General features: G+C 44.6%; 1 protein-coding gene across 2 annotated transcripts; it reads right to left on the minus strand.

Moving 5' to 3' along the window:
- Window positions 1-4,218: 4,218 nt before the first annotated feature.
- ercc6l2 (excision repair cross-complementation group 6-like 2) lies at window positions 4,219-16,300 on the minus strand. Of its 2 annotated transcripts, none has more exons than XM_068703856.1 (20): window positions 16,051-16,300; window positions 15,148-15,581; window positions 14,925-15,041; window positions 14,573-14,766; window positions 14,292-14,385; window positions 14,039-14,106; window positions 13,691-13,898; window positions 13,017-13,157; window positions 12,566-12,682; window positions 12,335-12,454; window positions 12,179-12,250; window positions 11,321-11,466; window positions 11,117-11,212; window positions 10,868-10,967; window positions 10,558-10,707; window positions 10,165-10,248; window positions 7,498-8,521; window positions 7,243-7,397; window positions 6,665-6,822; window positions 4,219-5,730 (listed from the first exon to the last, which is right to left on the minus strand). In XM_068703856.1, exons 1-20 carry the CDS (start codon window positions 16,076-16,078, stop codon window positions 4,452-4,454), a joined length of 4,785 nt encoding a protein of 1,594 aa, XP_068559957.1. In that variant the 5' UTR covers window positions 16,079-16,300; the 3' UTR covers window positions 4,219-4,451. The 2 variants fall into 2 exon arrangements, with proteins under 2 accessions (XP_068559957.1, XP_068559956.1); XM_068703855.1 differs by having other exon boundaries at window positions 10,558-10,710.
- Window positions 16,301-24,249: the final 7,949 nt, after the last annotated feature.

The raw sequence follows: 24,249 nt of genomic DNA on the forward strand, positions 1-24,249 counted from the left end.
AGACCTCTCTACACTAAACAATGGATCAAGTGACGCACGGGCCTTTGGCAGAGCAACAGAGACCCGGGCGGCTCAGAAAAGCCTTTCTTCCGTACGTTTATATCTCTGCTCTCTCAATATTTACCCCATGGGGGAACACACGATTTTCCATTCCTTTTGTTCCCGAAAAGGAGCATAAGAGTATAGCCTCCCTCCATTCCCCGTCTCTCCCACCTTCAAGACGGGACAGGTTCGGAGAGGACAAGTGTCTTTTTGTGCACAGTTTCGATATATAGGCCACTCCATCTTCAACGATTGTGCAGCTCTGTCTATAATTCCACCGCTTACTCACTCCTTAAGCTATTTACAGGTGTAAGTATGAGCAGATTTAACCTTTCCTTCAGCACAATTCATTGATATTCACACGCACGGCCTATTCGCAGCCGTGCTGAGGTGAAGCAAACAAAATGAGGATTAGCCTTTCTCTTACTGTGTGAGCTAACCACATTCAAAACGTAGTGTGTGTGTGTGTGTGTGTGTGTGTGTGTGTGTGTGTGTGTGTGTGTGCGTGCGCGCATCTGTGTTATATCTCTTTTATGGACGGGCACAATGGGGAACGGAAGGGCCCAGGAGCCAGTGAATTAACCCAAATTACAGCTAACAGTTGCCCGGGTAACTGGTTAGGAATGGTGTGTAATTTTCTAATGAAGGGGGGGGGCGTTCCTCTTTTTTTTAACATTTAGAGACCTCCTCGGCCTGTTACCGTAACAACAGGAGGACTCCGTAACCCCCTGATGTAGTTGTTTGCATGCTGAGTCACATAAAAGTTTTTTTTCACAGGCCTTGGATTGAAACTGTTTCTCCTGTTCCGTTATAAACACACATGATGGTCACTTAAATACAACTTTTTATGGATAATCACATTATTACAGTTGCCCTGCGGCCTGTATCGGCCTGTATCAGCCCGTTCCCCCCCCCCCCCCCCCCCCCCGTCTGATGATGTAACCGTTCATATATTATTTCCGGCTCCTCCCCCACACCTTAGGTTCCATGACCTCACAGATGACGTCACTGTTTCTAATTTATCAGCCTGTCACAGATGATGTGATCTGTGACAGCCCCCCCTCCCCCTCCTCCTCCCCTCTCCCCGTCAGAGGTGAACGACTTGAGTGGCCGACGGTCCCGAGAGTTTCCCGCTCTGGGGATAGCGGTTGGCGTGCAGAAACGGGCCCTGGGAAAGCTCTGCTCAACCCGTTTCGTTGCGCCCCACCACTTCTCTGACGCTGCGGACGAACAGGACCCCCGCTGCATTCCATCTCCATAGCTGGTCACACCGCATTTTAACATCCGTTCAAACTATAAAGCAGTGGTTGCAACAACATGTAAAGCTCACTAATCTGACTGCTGGTGTCAACAGACAGTGTATTGTTGTAATATGCTCTGCATTGACTGATTTATTCTTTTATTTTTGGTGAAAGTAGTTGTACTAGGCCTCATTTATCATAGAGACTTGCTTCATTTTGAACAACCTTCAAATGTAGTTTAGAAGAATCACACACTAATGACAATAATACATGTTTCATGAGTCTTAAAAGCCCTGAAATATAATTTTTCTCAATCCGCTGTGACGGGGTCCCGTGTGAACACACAGTTTTGGGTTGTTTCACACGAGACAGAGTTCTGTACTTGTTGGTTTTGTCTCAGTTAGAAAGGTGATGTCACATACTTCTGTGCACCAATCAGGATTTAGCTCCATGAGAATTTGATGACGGTTGCTGGGTTGTTTGGTTACCGTCCATCACATCTGATTAAACCGCATCCACACAATAGTCTCTTAAAATTAACTCTTAAAGTGTAATCGCCTTCCGTAACGTGGCGAGTTTTCGAGTGATTGGGAATACGAGTCCCAAGAGGGGTTTAAATTAAATCTTGTGATTGGTTCGCTCAAATGTGAGCTTAGATTTCGCTATAAAAATGTATATATTTGCCGTTATCCAAAAGACAACTGAACACTTAATACAGAGAGGATGGAGGATTAAGATACATTCGACAGATGGTTTTCTTTCAGCGTCTTTAACAAACGATTACTAAAGATATTTGTTTTCCCTTCACGTTTCTTGTTGCTCATTTCATTTTGAATATCTTACATAGGGGCTTTAATGTTTTATGCATTTGCACTTAATCAGCGACAGCCTGCAGACCTTCTTAACACATTGCAGAGTGAACGTATGGAAACCTGAGCCTAAGACGACCGGAGGCCCGGGTCAGCGCGGGTCAACGCTCGTTCACAGCTTTTTTTTTACAAATGAAATCAAACTAAGTGTCACAGTCTGACTTCTGCAAATAAACCCACATTGCCAGGGCCGCTCCGTCTGTCCGTCCAGTTTACAGCAGACTCGCAGACACCCGGGTTTTGTAGCGGCAGGAAATATAAACAGACTTCGCACCCTGCCCTTGACACAAAGAGAGGAGACACTAATGGGAGAGGTGGAAAAACAACGCCGTCTCTCCGGTGGGATTTCTCCTCGACTCCTTCGAGGTACGGCGAGTAGCACCGCGGCACGTAATTAAATAAAATCCCATCACGAGACCGACTTTGAGACCTCGTCACCAAATCGCTCACGCCGGTGGTAAGTCTCACTCCAGATCCTTGACAGAAACCGGCAGTTAGCGGCGAGGATAAGAAAGCTTCGTTCGCCAGTGAGCCGTGCTAGCCGGCCTCCATTAGCCTCCAACCGCTGTCAGTCAGTTGGCGAGGCCTTCCTATTGTCAGTAAAAAAAAATGCTAAGCCTCTCCGCCATCATCTCACTTGAGCCAGACTACGACCACAAAAAAGGCAGATAGGGATCTGCAAACCTCAGTTGCGGGTGAGAAAGAGGAAAAAGCCGAGAGAGAGGGAAGGGTGTGGGCGTTGGGAACAGAGAAAGGGCTTTTTATTCTCCTCCGGCAGTGATTTGAACAGGTGTGACAGATGTGTGGCCTCGGTATATACGAGTGTGTGAGAAGATCGTCGTGATCTACCACCCAGAAGCTCGCACACATATACACACACACACACACACACACACACACACACACACACACACACACACACAAACACACACTAGTTACAGAGCTGCATGTTCTGTTGAGGCACATTAGTGCTTTCTCTTGTTTGTTGATAGCCATCAGCACTTTCTCATTTCTGCTCAACAAAACACGGAGCAGCTCTCTTTGGGGTTCTATTTACTTCAGGGCAACAGCTGAAAGAGGTCAGGCACGGCTGTGGGGTTCAGCACGTGCATGAGCGCGCACACACACACACACACACTTTTTTTTTTTTGCATTAAGAGCCAAACTATGAGTTTGATATGTCACATTTTTTTTTGCAAATGATTCTGTCAACGGAGACACACTTTAACTAAAGCGTGTGAGAGGACAGGTGTGAAAACGAGTCCCCGTCCCTCTCCACGGAGTCTTCAACCGCTTATTGTCATTTCACTAATGGCGCAGCAGACTCCACTCTGAGGGGGGGGGGGGGATCAGATTACCATGCAGAACACTGTGCGGGGAAACCACACTCCCAACACAATAAGCACACACTCGCGGGGGAGTGGGAGGCAGTGAGGTGTTCAGAGTGACGGAGACATAGCAGCCATTAGGGACTTTTAAGTGATATCTCTGCAGGGCCACCAGCAGCAGCCCCCCCCCCCCGGGTAGCAGTAATGGTATCCAATAACGATAATGGCCAGTAGCTACAGCCGCTTGGGTTTTCACCGTCATCCACTTAACAACATATCAGGTGCGGCGACAGTTTGAGCACACGGACCCCTTTAACTACGCATCGCATGCACACGAGAGACATAAACACACAACTGGCTTTTATAGAATTTTGGAGCCGAAACAATTAGGTGATCAGCAGATAATTAATTTTGATATGTCAAGACAAAGAAAGCTATTTATGACTCACTTTGGGAAAATGTGACGGACACTTTTCAGTATTTTCCGACCTTTTACAGTCCAAGGAGTAATCGATGACAAATATATATTAGTTACAGCCCTAAAAGACATATCTGCTGTTGTGATTTTTCCTTTTTGGCTTCATTTTCCTGCTTTATTTATATGAGTAAATGACATATTAGAGTGCTCCTCCAAGGGTTGTGTGTGTGTATGGAGTATTTTGTCAAAAAAAAAAAAAAAAAAGCAATAAAAAAGGGCAATAACTTCCATAAAATATACAAAGGTTTAAATTCCCCAGAGTGATTAACACACTGTTTATTCAAGTAACAGTCAGCATTGTGCTAGTAACTCACTAATTCATTGAAGACTGAATATTTTCAAATTATTACAGTAAATAAAAATAGACATTCTAAAAAGAATATGACATTTAAAAAGAAGAAAATCCAAAGCAGAAAAACCTACTTTAGAACCGAAAAAGTAAAAAGTGAGTAAAAAGAGGTGAAAACTTTCAACACTAATAGTCTCTCGTGTTTTATTTCTTCCACAGGAACTTCTCATTAGTCTTCCAGAGACTCTTGCCCTCGTCTTCTCCAGACCTACCTCGAGCTGCAAAGTTAGTGTTGATGCAAACCCTCTGCACTTCCGCCGGGTCCGTTAACCTGTTGATGCTCTCCTCATTCCCCTCATTCAGGATGTCCCAGAAGTCTATGCGACTGCCCTTTGGTACCACCTGGTGAACGGGTGGTTTGTTTGGAGAGTCTATGAGGCCTGCTGAACCAGAGTCCGTACTGAGAGCGATCCTGGACGGAGGAGGTGCGGTGAGACACGTCCTTGCTGACACGGAGGAGGGAGCGGGGGGTGTTTTTGGGGTGCCCCTCCGTTGCGCACCCCTGCGTTTGGGTTTTAACAGATCGTCGAGGATTGAGGTGTCTCCTATCAGATCTGTGAGGAGGGAGCGACGACCGGAGGTGGACTTGGCCTGTTCGGGAGGAGAAGTCAGAGAATTCTCTCTCTGACCGTGAAAAGGTTCACTGGTCCTGGAGGACATTTTTTGCTCTTTCTGCCTTCCCTGTGCTGTGGGTTTGGATAACGTGGTGGACCCGCTATGGCTGAGGTCCGGAGAAGAAGGGATACGTCTGTCTGTGCAGTTCTGGAAAGCCGTAGCCTCCCCAGACCCCAGACCACTGCTGCTGGCCTGATCCAAGCCAAGACCACCACCAGCTCTGAAGCCTCCAGAACTAGAAACACTACCCCTCTTTGTCCTCTTATGTCCTCTGGCACTGCAGGCCGTCTCCTCCTGCTCCTCTGACTCAAGGCTCGGAACATCACTTGAGGGTTCTAGCACATTCTTTTCTGGGACATTTTGCTTTTTCTCGGGTGATAGAACATCGTTTTGTGGGTTTCTCTGCTTTGCCTGGGGAACATCACTGTGTGGGTGTCTAGACTTTTTCCGCGGCACAGGAACATTGTGTGAGGCTTCAGGCTTAGTTCTAGGTTCAGGATTCTTCTCAGTGTGTTCAGGCTTTCTCTTGGCTTTTGGAACATCCCTTTGTGGGGTTCGGGGATGTGTGCGAGATTTTGCGGTCTCTTTGAAGGATGTTGAGGAGGTAACAGTTGAAGAGGAGGTCTGTGCTGAATCAGGTTGTGGGAAGTTGTTTGTGACGGTGTTGGCCAGGGCAGGGAGGTTCAGTGAAGTGTAATACTCTCGCAGACAGGCCAGTCTCCGGGTTGAGTTTCCTCTCAGAATTTCCACTGCAAACTGACGGACTGAGGGGAATTTGAATCTCTCTGCCATTTCCTCCAGCTGCTGCCTGCAGTACACCAAAGGACGCAAAGACGAAAATGACTGAGAAAAAAACATCCACGCACAAAAAAAGTGTTAATATCACCTGCTTCTATCCTGTGAATTCAACACTATGTTCACACAGGCACAGTTAGCTAAATCGTGTGGATTTAAATCAGTACACAGCGAGGTTAATTGAGGGGATACAACATGACTAGTGTGTATTTTCACTCCCTGGTGCGCCTCTAGGCAGAGATAAAGTCTTCTCTGGAAGTGAGATTGGAGTGTTTGGGAAGGTAGGGGGGGGGGTGCGGAGGTGAAGCAGCAGGACAGAGGTGTGTATTTGAGTACCGTGTGTCTGTACGTGTGCGTACATGCTTGTTAGGACGTATGTGTGTGTGTGTGTGTGTACACATCGGTGTGTGTTTGGAAAGGCCTCGGGCGATCATTTTTGGTTAGTCTCGGGAGGGCTGTGGTTGTGGAAGGGAAAAACTCTTGCAGTGTTGGGCCTGAACATAACTGGGTAATCTTTGGCATGATGCTGGGAAATAGGTGGGTAGGAGGGAAAGCTTAGAGGTGGTCTCTGGCTACACACACACACACACACACACACACACACACACACACACACACACACACACACACACACACACACACACACACACACACACACACACACACACAATTCCTGAGGCCCAGGTGGGGGCGCTCAACACCATATCTGTGGTCACTTTTGGCCTATTTCCCTACACTGCCAGGAATTCCTCTCTTCCGACCTCGCTCTTTACACCCCCTTTCCTCCTTTCATCCACTCGCCTGATGTATTTTCATTAAAAGCATGCATGCCCCCCTTATCTTAAGCCTCTTTTCCTTCAAGTCTACCCATGGCTTTCCCTCTCAGCATCCTCATTGCCTCCGTTCTTTCCTCGTCACCTCACCTCCTCGGACACTCGTTCGGTTACCTGCGTATGGCCTGGGGAGTCTCTCCGATGATGAAGGTGGTGTCTCTGGTGTGGTGCACACTCTTGCCGACGAAGGTGGCTGGGTGGTCCGCACTGGGCTTCTGCGGTCTGTCAGGAGGGGAGCAAGGCTGACTGTCCAGTGGGCTCGCCGACAAGCTCTGGTACGATCAAACAAGAGATTCTTCATCAGGTCACATTGATTACACTTTGAAAATCAAACAGCGCTCTGTCACTCCCCACTCGTCAGTACTGTCGGCTCATGTTGACATGATAGTGGATGTTAACACTATGAATATGTAGATAACCTGCACTGCTGCAGTATGCGTTTACATCCACTCTCACTCACAGTGAGCATGTGTTCTGCCTTATTCTACATGCCACGATGCAGCTGCCAGATGTGCTTTGGTAGAAAACAGGCCTAAATGTCACAGTTTACCAAAAACAAAAACACATTTTCCTTTTAAGCTCTTCAAATGTAATTTGATTTATCTAATCTAATTTTGAGATGGCAAGATACAACAGCAACGTCACATATTTGAAGAGCCACTGAAGCAGACCGATGTTAAGGTGGTACGTACCTCTTGGGTGCCTAGAAGGCGATTGGCCGGGAGCTGAGAGTACATCTTGCGCTCAAACACGTCTCGTACGGCAGCTCTGCTGATCCTCTCCTCTGCTTTGCTCCCGCCCACCACGCGCTGGTTAGAGTGGGTGTACGCCACCTCGTGTACACCCCCTTTAAACCGAAACAGACATCATCCATGGCAAAATTCATTATAAAATGTATTGACATATTAAAAAAAAAAAAAAAAGGTATTGAAAAATAGGTTTCTCACCTAGCACACTGTCGATAGTTCCATCCTTTCCTTTGGACGCTGGGGACTTCTGACTTTTCAGATTTGTAAATGAAACAGCTGCTTCTCTCTCCGCCCTGTTGGTCGGTGCGGCTCTTCGCTTATCTTTTGCCGACTCAACACCTTTCTTAACAGGAGTGTGTTCATCTTCTGAAGACGCGAATGTCTCTATGTCTTCAGTGTATTTGGATCTGGCCTTGCCTCTAACACTAGCACTTTGCCTCTTTCTGCTGCGGTCCAGCCACTCTGTCCCACGGTGACCTCCTCTACCATGTGAATTTAAAGGGTCCCTCCTGGGCCACGTCTTTGCCTCTATGTCCAAGTCGTCAGATTCGTCCGAGTAGCCCTCAAAGCGGCGCGCTTTTGGAACTGGAGTTTTGAGCTCGTTAGGTTTCTTTTTGTCCGATGAGGAATTTTCATCGCTTTCCCCATCCACTGTAGTTTTCTTATTTGTCCACCCTTTCAGGGCCCGTCTCTTTCTTACAGCATCAACACTTTGTTTTATCCGAGGAACCCTCTCTTGTCTCCCTCTATCTCCATTCTCCCCGTCTTCTCTGTCTGAACCGCTAGAGATGTCCCACCTTTTCGGTCCCAATTTCGGGAGACAGATTGCGCCATTTCTAGTACTGGAGTTCTTGCAGATGCCAGAGGAGGCACTCTCCATCTTCTGATCCTCAGCATCTTCCTCGGAGGGGCTTTCGTCGACACCCGGACTACTGTCCCCTTCTGCTACCTCCGGTTTTCCTTTGACTCTTTCGAGGAGCCTGGAGAAACCGTGCTGGTGGAGACTCATCCGACCAGGACCAGCGGCAGCACCCATGTTGCCATCCACTGCACTGGGGCTTGACGCCTTCCTCTTAATCCCCTGCTCATCGTCATCCTCTTCACTTCCACTGCTGAAGTCCAACACCCCTCTGGGGACCTTCGATGCCTCGGCACCTCTTTTCTCCTTGGCTGGTTCTTTATCCGGTACAGGGCCGTCTGTAGGCGGAGAGTCTCCAGGTCTCTTAAATAAAAAAGGTAAAACAAGGCATGTATTGTGGGAGAGCAAGGAATTCATTTGAGTTCATTTTAGTTAACTGTATGAGAATGATTTTGCTACACAACAGCACAGATGTGCTACACATTCCCTTGTTTGTGCCATCTTTCAGTGGACCAGCCCATGTGAGATTATATTGTGTAATAAAAAACAGATGTTCATAACAATAAATCATAATAAAAATCAACGTGACATGACATGCCGCCCCCCCCCCCCCCCATCACGGAGTAACAAGAATAAAACATCATTACATTTCCTGGAGTTATGTGAATGGGCCTTTATGGGAACGACCACCAACTGTGATTCTAATTTCACAAAATTTGCCAACTAGATGACTCTTCCCCAGTTCTGCTGCACTAGTGTGCGCGATGGTGCTTACATGCCTCGAGCCTTTCCCTGTGCGTGTTAAGGCACCCCAGTGAATTCTGTATTTTTGAAAGAATCTGAAAAGGCCTCAGCGGAGCAGCAGCCCTGTAAAAAAAAAAAAAAAAAAAAAAGGACCGAGCTGGGAACGGGATGATAAGGGGTATCACTGTGTAAATAAATAGCTGAAAAGCAGAAGATTGGCGTCAGTGTGGTCTGCTCCTTCCATTAGGACAGATCAGTAATTACACCCAGCTGTTTCACACAGCATCAGAGAGAAGCAGGCAGAGAGAACATCGTCCTTCAGTTTTGCTAAAATACCAAAAAATTGAGTGGAAAAATGTTAGGCCTTAAAATGACACTCCACCCAAAATCTATTGCATTGTGTTTTTGGAAGAGTATTAAATATTAACGCCCGGAGTGCTTGAACGGGCTGCCGTCTGTAGTTTTCACACTGACAGGAAAACTAGGAGCAGTGGTCAGCTTCAATTCAACTAGATACCAGTTGATCCATGTGTTAATGGCAAAAAAAAAAATCATCAAAATATCCGTAGAAATTTTAAAAAAAATACTATGCTCAATATGCTCCAAACACTTGTTTTAGTTATATACTACTACTTAAAGGGAGCTTTAAAGTCTGTGGACGATAATACTGTGACATAAAGGCAGAGTAATGAGCTATACTTTGCTGAAGATATGGCGACTAAAACAGGAGTGGTTTTTAGAGATTTACGTTTTTTTCCGACTATAAAAAGGCCCAAATGAATCTATTGTAACTGCCTGAACTCAAGCTAACCACAACTGCTGTAAGGAAACTACAAACTTTTTACAGGCGCCTTTAAAAGCCTCCAGCAGCGTGAGTACGTGATACTGACGAGAACGACTTGGGCCAGATTATCACTTTCTCCATGTTCTTCCATAAGTGACATAATTCATCTCCTTTTGACAATTTGGTCATAGTAGAAGCATTTCTTTTCCCTCATAAATGGGACGTTTTGGAATAAACCAGAAAAATTACAAGACAAAGAAGAATGGAGGAAGCAATAAAGCAAAGAGTTTGAGCCGAGGCGGAAAAAGATTGCGTGAGTCGGTCGACTGACGGACAGGAAGGTCCCCGTTTGAGGTATCTGCTCGTTCACATGGGAATGGGAGGAGGAGTGGGTCGCCCAGGGGGAGACGACGGAGTGAGCGATGGGAAGATGAGTGCCCTAATGTTCCGGGTCTCTGAGAACAGCAGAGCTACTCACGCTAACTGCCTTCGTCTCCTCCTCCTTCTCTTCGCCCGTGTGAGTGCTGCTGGTCATCACGCCGGCCTCCACTCGTCCTTCTCGCTGAAAGTGAGACACGCACTTATCAAAACATAGCAATGTGTGAGTTGTAGTTTTATTACCAGCACATGATGTTCTTAGACGTTCTGATACTCAGAAGAAACAACAGTAAGTGCAACATGCCTCTCTCATTCCTATATCAGAACAAAAATACTTCTTGTTCTTGACTGTTTTGTGAGACTGTTTTGTGAGACTTTGCATTGTGACAGGAGACATGAATCAGCTGGAGGAGGTGAGTTGAGACAGTAGGCCGCAGTAGAACACATCATCAATCAAACAAACGAGCGGTAAAAGGCGTGCAGGCTGTCTCACCTCTAGTATCTTGCGGGTGAGGCATGTCCCTTTGGTCTGCAGCCTGAAGAGGTTTTTGAGCCCAAACAGCTCCCCCTTGTGGACGCCATGCCCCTGCACTGCCTCAAAGTACCGCCGCGAACTCTCCTTGCCCACAACTGAGCATTGCAACTGCTGGTGGACGGGAAAAAGCCGGCGCAGAAAAAAAGTACATTACTGACAGAGATACTGACACAGAGCACTGAGCTCATATTACAAAGCACTGGTAGCAATTCAGCATTTTTCCCCTTATTATCTGATTAGTGTGTGTGCGCCTATAATGACCTGGTACCTGTTTGTAAACTTGTCTGAGGTAGATAACCTCCTCCACAGTCCCCAGTGAGATCAGCCTGAGAACAGTCACGTCCCTGCACTGGCCAATACGATATGCCCTGAAGACAAACATATCAACACACAGGCATCATGCATATAAATAGTAATCTATATGCTTGCATGTGAATATGACTAGGTGGGCTTTACTGGCAGCTACACACTGATTTTTGAAGCCAGTCGAGAGAAGCAGCAGAACAGAATAACATACCTGTCAATAGCTTGGAGGTCATTGGCTGGGTTCCACGTGGGGTCAAAGAGCACAACCACATTGGCCCCAACGAAGTTGAGACCAAGACCCCCCGCCCTGATGGAACAAAGAGCCCGTTATCCGCAGATGCAAGGTTTAAAATAAGCACCACTACTGGTAATGAATATATATGAAATCTGAGAAATCTGTTATGGTTTGACTAACATGGTGGAAACCAGGCAGAGGTTGATGTGAGAGCAGCTGTTGAACTCTTTGACAATCTGGACTCTCTCTTTGGCTTTGGTGGCTCCGTCCAGCCTGCTGTAGTCCAGCCCCTCTGCCATGCAGTAGCTCTCCAGCAAGTCCAACAGCTGACAGGTCCAAAACACAACAAACAAGTAAGGAGGGGTTCAAAGCACACAAATCGACCGCGGTTAAGCACTGACAGCTCTACACGCATCATGTGAATTCACTCATCGTCAAGGTTGAAAGGGATTGTAAACGCTAGACAAACAAATGTAGAGTTAAACTAAACAGAAAATCCCCAGGCTTAGGTATTTATAGATAAACTATACGGGTCAAAACTGTATGGACTCTGTGATTACCAAAAAAAAAAGCAAAACATAAGCCACAAAAATATGACCTCATAGCAGCCAGAAATGTTATCGTACCGTCTCTGATGACAGCAACCATTAGACTCTGCAGAGAAAACACTAATAGCCCTTACTTATGAACCCAAAGGCTTATTAATCTGCGTTCCAGAAGAAAACCGTGCATCCTGCTACTATTTTTTTTGTGCTGACAAGTAATCTGCTCTAACAGCAGTGGTAATTAAGGGCGTGTGTTCAAGCCTGTTGTGTTGAAAGGCTGAGTGGATAAGACTGCGTGTAAAGCCCAGTACAGACCGAAGATTCGCAGCGAGAAGAAGTAACGTTAGACCGTTGCAGTGAAACACGTCGTCTCGAAATAGTTGCAAGATTTAACTTGTCTCGTTAGGAATCTTAATTCCCACACGATACACATCTCTACGACCACTCCTGCAAAACACACAAACGTTCTGATTCCAATAAACACAGCGCTCACCTTGGTTGAGAGAGAAAAAAGAAGCACTTTATCTCTCCTTTGCAGGTAATATTTCAGCAGCTTCTGCAAAACCTGAAAGGTAACACAGATTTGTTCAACCCCTCTGAAACGGCCAAATGACGAGCAGGTGACCGAGCCTTTGTTCCCGAACGATACCTTCATCTTTCCACTGTACATCGGGTCCGACAACGCTTCGAATGCTTCGTCTTTGCACCGCCGCACAAAGTCTGGAAACTTCTGGAATACCTTGGCACAGATGGCACCCACGTACTTCTCCTGGGAGACACAAAAGAGTCGTCACAGTGAAGAAGAACTCCAGCACTGGAAGGTATGACATCCAGGAGATATCTCGAATGAACCAGTGTAGTAGATCAGTTATAGGGCTACCTGTTTCTTGGTGGAGCCTGAAGTGGACTGAAGCAGAGCTGCATGGTTGGCAACCTTCCTCAATATGGCCAAGTAACTGAAGTACAGCCCCTTCATTTGCGCACCTTCCGCGTTTCTCTGCAATAAAAGATATTATTATATATATTATTTAAGGGCTTAGTCTTCAATTATTTCAACCATATGACAGTTTTTCATTCGAATGCGAAGTTAAAAGGGTCAGTTTCTAAAAAGTAGAATGAGTTAGTAGCACTGAGATGCTAAGGGGCCAGTTCACCTGGATCACACAGAGCATATTTTGTCTTATTTAGCGAATCTGACCCCCCCAAAACATTTTCACATATGGGTCAATTATGAGATGGATTTCACTCATTTCAGATATGTGGAAAACAACTCAACCCTGACGAACTTGAACCCGTTACGATTCACGCGGCGGTGAAAGCGGTGCACTGACTTCGTAGCAGCAGCTTCCGCGGGTGCGTCCGCTTTGACAGTCGCATTTCTCTGAAGACGTCAGCATAAATGTCACATCTTCACTGTCCAGCACCGTCTCGTACACAGTCTGCTGGAAGTCTGTCAGAGAGCAATACACCACCTGGGGGGGGGGGGACACACACAACATCACAGAGTTTCTTTTGAGTGGACTACTGCAACTCTCTACTCGCTAGAGCCCCGGCGTCGGCCATCAGACCTCTGGAGCTTTGTCCAGAAAGCCGCAGCTCGCCTGGTGTTCAATCGCCCCAAGTTCTCCCACACAACTTCCCTTCTCCGTTCTCTACACTGGCTCCCTGTAAGAGCTCGCATCCAGTTTAAGACTCTGGTGCTAGCCTACAGGGCAGTGAAAGGAACAGCTCCTTCGTATCTCCAGGCCATGGTCAAGCCTTACACCCCCGCCCGACCACTTCGCTCTGCTGCCTCGGGGCGATCGGTCGCCCCGTCGCTCAGAGGTCCTGGCGGCCGATCGACCCGGTCACGGCTGTTTTCTGTCCTGGTCCCACAGTGGTGGAATGAACTTCCCACTGACATCAGGACAGCAGAGTCGTGCTTTCAGACATCATAGAAACGTGTCTGGATATTTATGATGGATTGTTGTCATGTAGCTGGTGAATTTGTTTCAGGAGATCTTACCCTGTCATCCTTCTTAGGCAGCTGTTCCCTGATGAGAGCTTTAGTCCTTCTGAGGAAACAGCGGGAAATCTTTTTCACCAGGGCCCTGACGGTCTTCCTCCCTGTAGCTAGGGCACGCTTGGTTGCACTGTGCCTCTGCCCTTGCTCAATCGGATCTGAAAACGTGTTCTTGAAATTTCCCAAGTTGCCGAGACAACCAGGTAAAGCCCTAAATAGAAAGAAAAGTATATAAAAGCTATTTTCAGCAATCACATCACTTCCTCAACAGGGAACAAAATGACTGAAATTGTGCTTTTAACTACGCAAATGACAAATGTGTTGTGACATAAAAGTCTCCGGTGAGCCTACCAGTCCATGACACACCACAGCTCCTCAAGGTTGTTCTGTAGGACGGTGCCAGTGAGGCCAACTCTGATCTGGTGAAAACAGAAGTGCAAAGCTAGCATCAAAAGCATGGCCCGTGCAAAGCTAAGCTAACTGTGTTTCAGCAGCTCATCGCGATGCAATTCAATCTACTGCCAATGAGGCAGAGCTGAGGACCGCCTGAGAGAAGACTTTACACAGAGTGGAGTTAAGCGACACAAACGAAAAGCTCTCTGACCTTACATTTCAGATCCTTCATGGCCTGAGTGATCTGAGAGTTTGGATTTTTTATCTTGTGGGCCTCATCCACAACCACAGCAGACCAGTCTATGCTGCAAAAAGAGAGGGCAAAGGTGTGTTTTAGTCACAGAAACTAATTTATCACATATTTAAGCATACCAAAAACATGTAATTTATTACATTTGTTGCGTATGTGTGTGTGTGTGTGTGTGTGTGTGTGTGTGTGTGTGTGTGTGTGTGTGTGTGTGTGTGTGTGTGTGCGTCGAGCATGGTTCCTACTTATTAAACTGATCCAGACAAAGGCGCAGAGTTTCATAGGTAGTGAGAGCAATCTCGATGCGCCCCTTCCTGATGCGAGCCAGCTCCTCCTCTTTCCTCAGCCCGTGGACTACCACACACTGGAAGTGGCCCCATGTGTCCAGCTCATCTTTCCAGTTATAAAGCACCGACAGCGGGGCCACAACAAGAAACACCTAGACCACATCACGGAAATACCCAAATTGTGAGGATGAAAAATCAATACTCTGCACAAAATTGAATGTGCCTGGTAGTTTAGTTTAGTTAATTTACCCTACACCTTTTTTATGAGTCATGAAATGTCCATTTGTAACTAGCTTATTTCAATACCCACTTTTTTGGGTTTACTTTGCTTGGAGGACATCTGACTCAGCAGAAACTGAGGCCTGTTGTTCTTGATGTCCTCCCATGTGCCTGTTTTGTGCAATACAGCAGCAAGGAAACCAATGACCTAAGAAAAAAAAATCATAGAGGTGGAGAGACATACATGTGAGAAAAGCATGCAGACATGATTTAAACAATTCTGAACATAGACGTGCAGCTGATGTACTTTGTACCTGTACGGTTTTTCCCAGGCCCATGTCGTCCCCCAGGATACAACCTCTGGAACAGATGTAGTTGTTGTAAATGAACCTGATACCTTCTCTCTGGTAATCCCTCAGGTATCTGTTGATGGTGTAGGGGACTCTGTCCCCATCACTTAACTCTAAGGGGACACATAGCTTGGTGTCTGTGACGCTGCTGGGAAACAAAGGCTTCTCCTGGGTGAAGTGATTGGAGCCTGGTCTCATGAGTTTCGAGACGGGTACAGCTTCCTCCTCTTCTTCTTCCTCCTCTTCCTCTTCTGCATCTTTACTACGGTCAGTGAATACCACCCAAGCTGTGGTTTCACTATCGTGAGAGGTGGAGGTCAGTCTCTTAATGGTGGCTTCTCGCAGGGAGCCATCTCTCGGGTCAGGAGCCAGACAAGTGTCACCTTCACGCCATGTTGCTATAAAGTAAGAAAAAACATGATTTAACTGTTCTTAGCAACATATCTTTTAAAAATGACTTTACCAAAGGCACACAGGTAGTTTGAATATTACTGGGGTGTGTTTAAGGCAACTGTGTGATTTTTAAGTGGGTGTAGTTATAATGAACAGGAAAGACATAGCAAAACATCTCTACAAAATAAAATACCATCTTTTCATGAAGGGATTGGGGATGCATTTTCCTACCATTATATTCTCTAACGTTACAATAGACTATCAAACTCATAGTATTTTAGTTTATCCCATCTAAACACAGGTGTGTCCTATTGATCGAACCAGTCTTATGACTGAAGAGTGACTGAGTCGTTGTCCCTGGAGGAAATATGGCTAATATATTAGCTAGCAGCAGAGGCTGTGAGCAGCCTTAAGAGTTGTGTAAACCAGTGTCCAGCTGAAATGTAGCAACAGGTAAAAACATGCATTTCAAACCTTTTTCAACTGCAGAAGATGAAGCCATCAGGATAAAGTTGCATTATAAGTGCCCTGCCTCCTCGTCTTCGTGTGGAGGAAAAGTCACTGTAGCATGCTAGCTAGCTTCATTAGCCTAAACTTAGCTAACCTATTGAGCAAAAGACAGGACGGCGACACATATAGAACGAGAAACCGAGTGTGTCTTTCACTTTATCATCCGTTTAAGTTCAAAAGGCAGAGGCAGACCATAGACTGTGTACGAGAGGGAGACAGACACAGCAGGAGCAGCTGCAGCTCCACTGCTGGTTTACCTATTTTAACAGCGAGAAACGCACTTTCGACGCATTTCCTCGATTTCAAATACAATTTAACGTTAAACGTCTACTCTAAAAACAACGAATCACGTTAAAAATATTGTCTAAATATTTAACGTCTGTTTCAGTCGTTTTCTTTCCCTGAACAATTATTTACGTAAAAAAAAAATCCCAATGTCGGGTGAAAGTGCTGGATAGAATCAAAATTATCTTCTTTTTTTTAATGGAAATAATAATAAAGTTGATTCACTAAAAACAATTGTTGCAATCAAATTTGAGGAGCGGCGAATAGCCAATTTAGACTATTTATACATAAATAAAATAAAATAAAATGATATGTGGATGTATTTCTGCTGCTCACAGTACTTTGAAGTTGTATGCTGCACATTCATAACGTGTCATTATGTACAACATGAGCCTACATGCAAATTGCAAAATGTTGTCATCCTATATGCAGTTATATTTCATAATAATATAACTGCACTATCGTAATGCCATGTGCACTTACTGTTTGGAACAATACTGTTACTCACATGCTTATTTTTATTCTGTATTATACTTTTCATATCTTAAATGGCTTCTATTATTTAAACCATTTCTATTTAATTAATATAGTCTTATATAATGCCTTACTGTCTGCATCCTATCAACCGATATTGCTCAGCAGTCAAGAGAATAACACACTGACAGAAGGTGAAAGAAAGGAAGTAATTCAGCATGAAAGACCCGAGACTTGGTGGTCTGAAGAAATACAGAAAAAGCAAGGTGAAGATGTGTGTTTGTCTGTCCTTTGGGGTGGTCGTGATGGCCATCAGTGACTTTAAGGTTGTCTGTTGCTATGCAGAACAGTCAGTGTAAACACACAGTAACACCGTCTCAGTTCTCCATCCCCGATTTGACTTTCCCTAAACGTTGGCCGTGGCTCTGCAGATGAGGCACAACTGGGTTCGCTTCTCGCCATGGTACACTGCCATGCAAAAATGTAATTTTTTGTTCCTGTTTTCTCAACACTGGGAATTTATTGGGCAGCTGCCGCAGATGTTCTCATAAAGAAAGCCCAAACACTGATGTCAAACGGTTTACATACTGCACTGGATCTCACACACTTGTTCTCTCACTGAACCACAAGGGCCTTCTCTGGCCTCATTTACAATAATACATTACCGCTCAAGCAGATAGAGTTGGGATAAATAGATCATTGGCTGCAGATAAGAAGTTCTCAACAACAGCCTTTTCTCACAGATGCCTAGTTGAATTTGTTGAGTGACTGCATGAAGTGGGCTGTGTCCGGCTTTGGGTTGATTTTCTGAAATGAAGTGTTGGTTTGGTTGCTTGCAGGGACTAAAATGTCCCATTTTATGAACATTTTTTAATTTATGATGTGACACAATGGATTTTAACACTCCGGCTAATAACTTTTGAAAAAAAACGGCTACAGACAGTTTTTTAAAAGAATTTAACCAAAACTGAATTAATTTTCCCTGCCGTGGTCCAAATGTAAAAATCTCTTTTTCTCTCTTTATATATATATATATATATATATATATATATATATATATATATATATATATATATATATATATATATATATATATATATATATATACAAAACACAAAGGTTTTCCATTTACATTCAAAAGAGAATGGAAATTGAAAAACTTTGATTTAGTCAACAAATCTATTTAGCTGTTCTGGAAAAAGCACTAAAGTAGTAACACCACAGTGTGAAATAAAAAATCCTGCATTAAAAATTGTATAAGTGAAAGTACAGAAGTATAATCAGCTAAATGTACTGAAAGAATCAGAAGTAAAAGTACTCGTAATGCAGAATAGTTATATAAAATAGTTTTGATGTACAGTAAGCTATATCCTATTTTTGATTTATTATTGATGTATAGAAGAAGCGTAATGTTGTCAAAGTGGAGCTGTTTTTTACTAATTTATACATCTTGGTTAGTTTGATCTAAAATGCATCATATTTCATCTGTAGATTTGTTTTCTAAAGAATGTAGCGCAGTAAAAAGTGCAATATGTCCTCTGAAATGTGATGGATTATGAGTATAAAGAAACATGAAATAGAAAAAAACTCATGTAAAATATCATCACTTCATGTTTTTTTGAAGCAGCCTCCATGCTCAGTAAGGGTCCAGTTCATAACACAGCTATGTCAGCTTTGTGGTTATTTGAGGTGCCTCTTTAATTAAGGTCAATTTCATCCCATTTTATTCATAATCTTTACAAACTGAAGGGGAACTGTTTCACATTTTATCCTAATCGGGTCAGGAGGTTGAATTCTCTTGCATCCGCCATGAAATTTCTCCTCTGGCTTTCCTGAGACCCGCCAGGATTGATTTGAATAAACGTATTTCTCTGGACAAGGTGTTTCCTGCAGCCATACAGCTTTCATCTTTATCTGATTAATTTGGATGAATCAAGGTTTGGATATAATAAAGCATAGTGTTTGCTAAACTTCTGTTGTTGGTCTTAATCAGTGGTTGGAGAGGAAGACCTGAATGGAGGTCTTGTCCAGCTCTCGGAAGCTTGGGAAATACTCCATCTGTGTTCCACCAACTCTCTCTCTCATGAGTCAGAAGGTCCGCTACGGGCCAAAAGCAATTACCACCATGCCAAAAATGACAGTTTCAGCTTCATAAGCATTGATTGCAGAGATGGAAAATTAGGTTGATAATTCATGCTTTTTTTCCTCTTTTTTTTCTTCATTTGTCTTCGCTCGCTTGCTTTCCTATCCAATTCAATAATGAATTCATGGTGTGAGTGTGTCTCCACTTAAAGAAACTGAAAACAGTTGGATTAATATGACGTTACATGTCTAAGATCAACATATCACACATGGCTTTTAATAAAAAGGGCTGAATCTTATTGGTTATGATGTTTTGGCTACTTTTTCCGCCTCTCATCGCTTGCCACCTAACTTGACTACAGTAGTTGCGACATCGTTATATTAAAAACAGTTGCATTTGATAAAATCCAATGATTTGTAGGTGAGTTTTAATGGAAATATTACTCTATGACACGTGTGTTACTGCACAGAATGGCTGCAAGTTAATTTTATGGTAAGGCGTTTGGCATTGCCTTCCTTTTTTAACAATTAAATAGTCGTTTGACATAATAATAGCATTGTTTGTGTCCCAGACTTGTTGACATGATGACATCTCTAGAGATCGGACCAGTCCAAGTCTATTCTTTCATCTTGTCTTTGTCTTATTTATTCGAATCCCATTCCAGGGATACCAAAAGTGGGGCTCGTCACCCTAAATTGTGTCTATTCAGCAAAGCTGGAGACAATAAAAGCACTGCAGTGCTTTTTAATTAAGTTTATCCAAACTTTAAATCTCTTCCAAACATGTTTGAACAGTATCTAGTTTTTTTTCTTACCCCACACCTCTTGCTGTCATACGCTCTTTCTTGTTCTCTATTTCAAAGGTATTCTGTTACTCACAAGGTCTAATTAAATGAAAACCTCTGAGCACTGATGGTTGAATTCACTTAAGTCGCAGAGCTCTGAACTACAAGCGATGAAATGGGGGACCAGAGAGAAACCACTTGCTTGATCTTCTTTTCTGGCACTTGTTGCTGGGCCACCTGTGCCTGGGGAATCCTGCCCCTGTTGACCACTTTGGGGCCACAGACAGCCGCGGTGGCACAACTGATTTCTCTCAGTGAGTCGATACGCAACGTAGAAGCCTCTGATGACCTGAATTTGATGGCTTGTCCCTTTTGTCCTGCAGTGAGATGGAAAACTCTGTAGAGCAACATATTTACGGTCAAACCGACCCTCATTACACCGCAACCCCGTAGAGGAGCCTTTTGTTCGTCTACTTCGGCCACATTAAGTACGTCAACCAGTCCTGTGCATGTGTACGCATGTGTGCATATGATGGGTGCATCCTTGTGTTTGTGTGTTCTCCACAGGCCCTTTAAAACAGCTGATTAAAATGGCTGACAACGAGTGTTCGACCACGGGACAGAAATGCAACTGGAAGAGGGAACAGCCTCTGATTTTACTCCATTCTGGTCACAGGCACCCTCCTCCTGCCAGGCATGGCGGACGGGCACAAAGTGCTTGGTCTTGGAATGAAATATCTGGCCGCCACACAATATTTCCCCCTCTTCCACTCTTCTGAACCACCCCTAACCAAACATGAACACCGACAGGGACTCAAAGAGCTGCATGACTGCACGTCCCAACAATGAGGCCACACAAAAAGCACCAACTCAGCAGAACTGGACGTCCGTTTCTCAGGCGTTTAAGCATGCAATTATGTTCCCCTCCACTCCCCACTTCACAATCAGGATCGGGGGAGTACAACGTGGTGTCTGTAGTAGTTCACTTCCTACAGGGGAGATGTGGAGACAAGGGCACATTGCTGTCTTGATTGGGATGATTTTGTTTGCAGGAGTTGTTGTGTGTGTGATGAGAGATAAATGTTGAATGGGGCACTTGTGTGCGTGGGTGAATGTGTGAGATTGCTATGTGTTTGTGTGGTTGGGAGATCACATTTAAATGTGACCCTACAACTTCATGCATAGGTGTCTGTGCTTAAGGAAAAATCCCAGAAAATAGCTTGGTAATAGTCTCAAGGATGATGATACTGAAGGATTTGTTTTTACCACTGGTACCGTATGTATAATTCTTTTACGTGTGTGTGTGTGTGTGTGTGTGTGTGCATACGTGTGTCAGTGTTTTATGGGATGTCATCCGGTGGGGAGCAGTCCTGCTGAGGGCTCGGCCATGCGTCCATGCATGTAGCGCGCACACATTCACCATATGGGGTCCAGAGGGGCTTGCAGAGCCAGGCCAAGCCATGCGTATGGACCATTTAGCACACATTGCTTTCTCCTTCATGGCTGCACTGCACTCCCCCTTATACGCGAGTCAGAGCTGGAAAACTTCACAGTGAATCACAAAGAAGGGCCCCACAAGGCACAGAGGATCTAACTCAAAGGATATACAGATCTGTATTCATTGGCATATTTGTCCATTTTTCCATTTTCCTTTATGTCATTTCTTTGATACTGTGGGATATCATCTATCTAAATCTGTCAGTGCTACTGCAGTGTGTGGTGTGCCCTGTCAAAGTAGACTATTGTGATATACAACCATAAACCCTGTTATGAAAAGTATGGCTTCTGAATAGTATGTAGTAATGTGTTTTTTTTATTCCAGCTTTTTCGCTGCAAGATATTATCTTTTACTTCTTATGCTTCTACTTCTGTTGGACACCTTGTTGGGCCACGGCTCCTCGCAGTGTTGAGGTCACAACGTCACTGGACACATCAAACTCATATACCGCCATCTTGGATTTTGACCGCCACCATCTTGTTTTTTTTGCAGACAGTGAACGAAAGTGACCATTTCTGCGTAGGAGTGACGTAGAGACGCCTGATACGGCTCTGGTAGCGGTAGCGACCTGTCAATTACAAGGAAGCCTGCTTTATGGTCTATTTTACTCTAAATGGGACCATAATATACTAAATGATCATCACGCTGTATTGAAAAAGACTTGAAAGTAGCGATTGAGACCATAAACTCATGTCCAGGATGTTTACTGCGGTAATAAATCAATGGAGAAGTAGAGTCATTTTCACATAGACTTCTATATAATCTGACTTCTTTTTGCAACCAGAGGAGTCGCCTCCTGATGGCCATTAGAGAGAATGCAAGTTTAAGGCACTTCTGCATTGGCCAAGGTTACCGCCTAGTTCATACTTGTATTTTGGGTTTCGATTAGAACATGCTTGTATGTTAAAAAAAAACGTTGTTTCTCTCATAATGTCTGTCTGAATACACTCGTATTCACCCTCAGTTTGAAATGCTCTATTTTAGCATGTTTCAAAGGAATTGCATTGCTCGGCAACAGTTTGCGTCCATTTTTACTTCCTGTTGTAAAAAAAGCTGATGTCATTCAGATACACTGCAACCGGAAATAAAATGGGACACTATTTTAAAAGCATAGTTTGTGAATACAGGCTGTGTGTATTTCTTCATGGTTGCGTGTTTCGATAATTTCCTAGTATTCATATAGCACTTAGCCCTGCTTGATAATATGAAAGACATGAAAATCTCACTTTCTCCAACATGGGACCTTTATTATAACTTGGGGACCTTGGTTACAGCTCCCACTCGTGCTGACCTAGAGTCACAATGCCCAGTGGCCTAATGTTAAGAGTAACCCAGAACATCCCTTCCTCTTTCCTTCCATCTATCTCCCCCGTCCTCTCCATATCCTCCCTCCATTTATTCATCCCTCCCTCCCTCTCAGTGTCTGTCTGTGTGTGGTCTGGAGACACTGTAATTCCCCAGCTCACACACAGTGCCACCCAACACGACGCTCAGGCCTCCTTATCCACAATATCAGCTACCATGTCAGACCAACCGGGTCAAGGCCACTTATGCCTTCATACTTCCTCATAAGGGATAAATGAACTCTTTCCACACGCATAGCAAGACAATATGTAACCACTTTGAGATTCGATAACTGTTAACTTATGTATTCACCCATTGTGGAACTGGTTCTCAATCGTCAAGTGGTTTGTGGCTGTGTGACCCGCACAGTCCTGTCAGATGAATTCAAGTACCTCTCTGTCCAAACAACCCATCATGTTATATAATGGCTGGAGTTTTAATGGATTTCAGATTATATTTAACGCTATCATGAAAGCGGATACAGTTGAATTGTTAATGAAGTGCTTTTGGATCGGCAGAGGTTGGACTTTTTAAACCGTTCATTCATTTAGCTACCGGTTTCCACTATTTATTATTCCCTTCCACTACCCTAATCACTGCACTATACCTTTGAAATTCTGAAGGACAGTTGTTGATTCTCTACCTTGACTTTTCATCCACGGGCAGCCACTAGAGAGAATTGCTTCAACAAATCCCACCTCATGTGACTCACGCTTTTCTTTCCTTCTCCTCGCTTAATCAATACATAACGCACACTGTGTTTGCACATCCTGTCTCTCACCTGGATGCTATACACAAGTGACTACTTGTCCCAATCACACACACACACACACACACACACACTGGTGACAGAGAGGGATTAATCTCATTCAGCTCTGAGGCCCTGGGAACAGCGGAGGCGTTGAAAAATAAAGCCTTTACTCCCCATGTCTTGGCCTGGCCGGCTGGGTGGTCTCGCAAGGCCTAAATATCATACTAAGTGACCATCCTCTCTCCAGTTCACATTCAAACAAACAGAACAGGGGCAGAGCACAACTGCTAGGAGACAGAGACGCGACGCAGCAGCGAGCACAGAATCTTTGCTCTGCCTCGGTCGGGCTGGACTGAGAAAGAGGTGAAATGTGGAACGAGAGGGACAGAGTGACCACGGGAAAAACAGTGGGAATGAGAAACATGAGGCAGGAGAAAAAGAAAGAGAGTCAGGGAGAGATCCTCGCACTGCTCCGTGTGTGGTCTGAAGACCTCCAGGCTTGTTCCGGGGTGAGTGTATGAGTGCTCCCTTCCTGGGCTCAGAGAGGGAAGAGAGGGGGGGGGAATAAAAGAAGGAGAAAGAGAAGTCTGCAAAAATAAAGGGAATGTTTGCCTTTGCTTGTGTGTGTGTGTGTGTGTGTGTGTGTGTGTGTGTGTGTGTGTGTGTGTGTGTGTGAGAGCGAATGAGTGAGCTGGCCTTTCATGTGGAATAAGCAAGCAAACACCGGCATGTTTGGCCTGCCGTGGGGAGATTACCTTGTTATTTGCAAATAGATCGGCTAGCTGGCCAAACAGAGTGCTTTTCACCGGGCCATCACCCTGCCAGAATGAAGCCTTTTCTCTCTGACACATATATTATTTCTTTTAGAAATATACTTGTGCACCTGTGTGTATGCTGGTGATTTCTCTTGGCAAAGGCGTAGGTGAATTTTTCTGTTAAGCAGA

Source organism: Cebidichthys violaceus, unplaced genomic scaffold (assembly GCF_023349555.1).
Source record: "Cebidichthys violaceus isolate CVI_PGR_0920_01 unplaced genomic scaffold, fCebVio1.0.p SCAF_9, whole genome shotgun sequence".
Classification (NCBI taxonomy): domain Eukaryota; kingdom Metazoa; phylum Chordata; class Actinopteri; order Perciformes; family Stichaeidae; genus Cebidichthys; species Cebidichthys violaceus.

Coding starts and splice junctions, on each gene's coding strand:
- ercc6l2 (XM_068703855.1), bottom strand. CDS start 16,078: ATGGCTTCATCTTCTGCAGTTGAAAAAG. Junction 12,251..12,334: donor TGTACAGTGGAAAGATGAAG/GTATCGTTCGGG, acceptor GTTACCTTTCAG/GTTTTGCAGAAGCTGCTGAA. Junction 11,467..12,178: donor TTTTTTCTCTCTCAACCAAG/GTGAGCGCTGTG, acceptor TGGACCTGTCAG/CTGTTGGACTTGCTGGAGAG.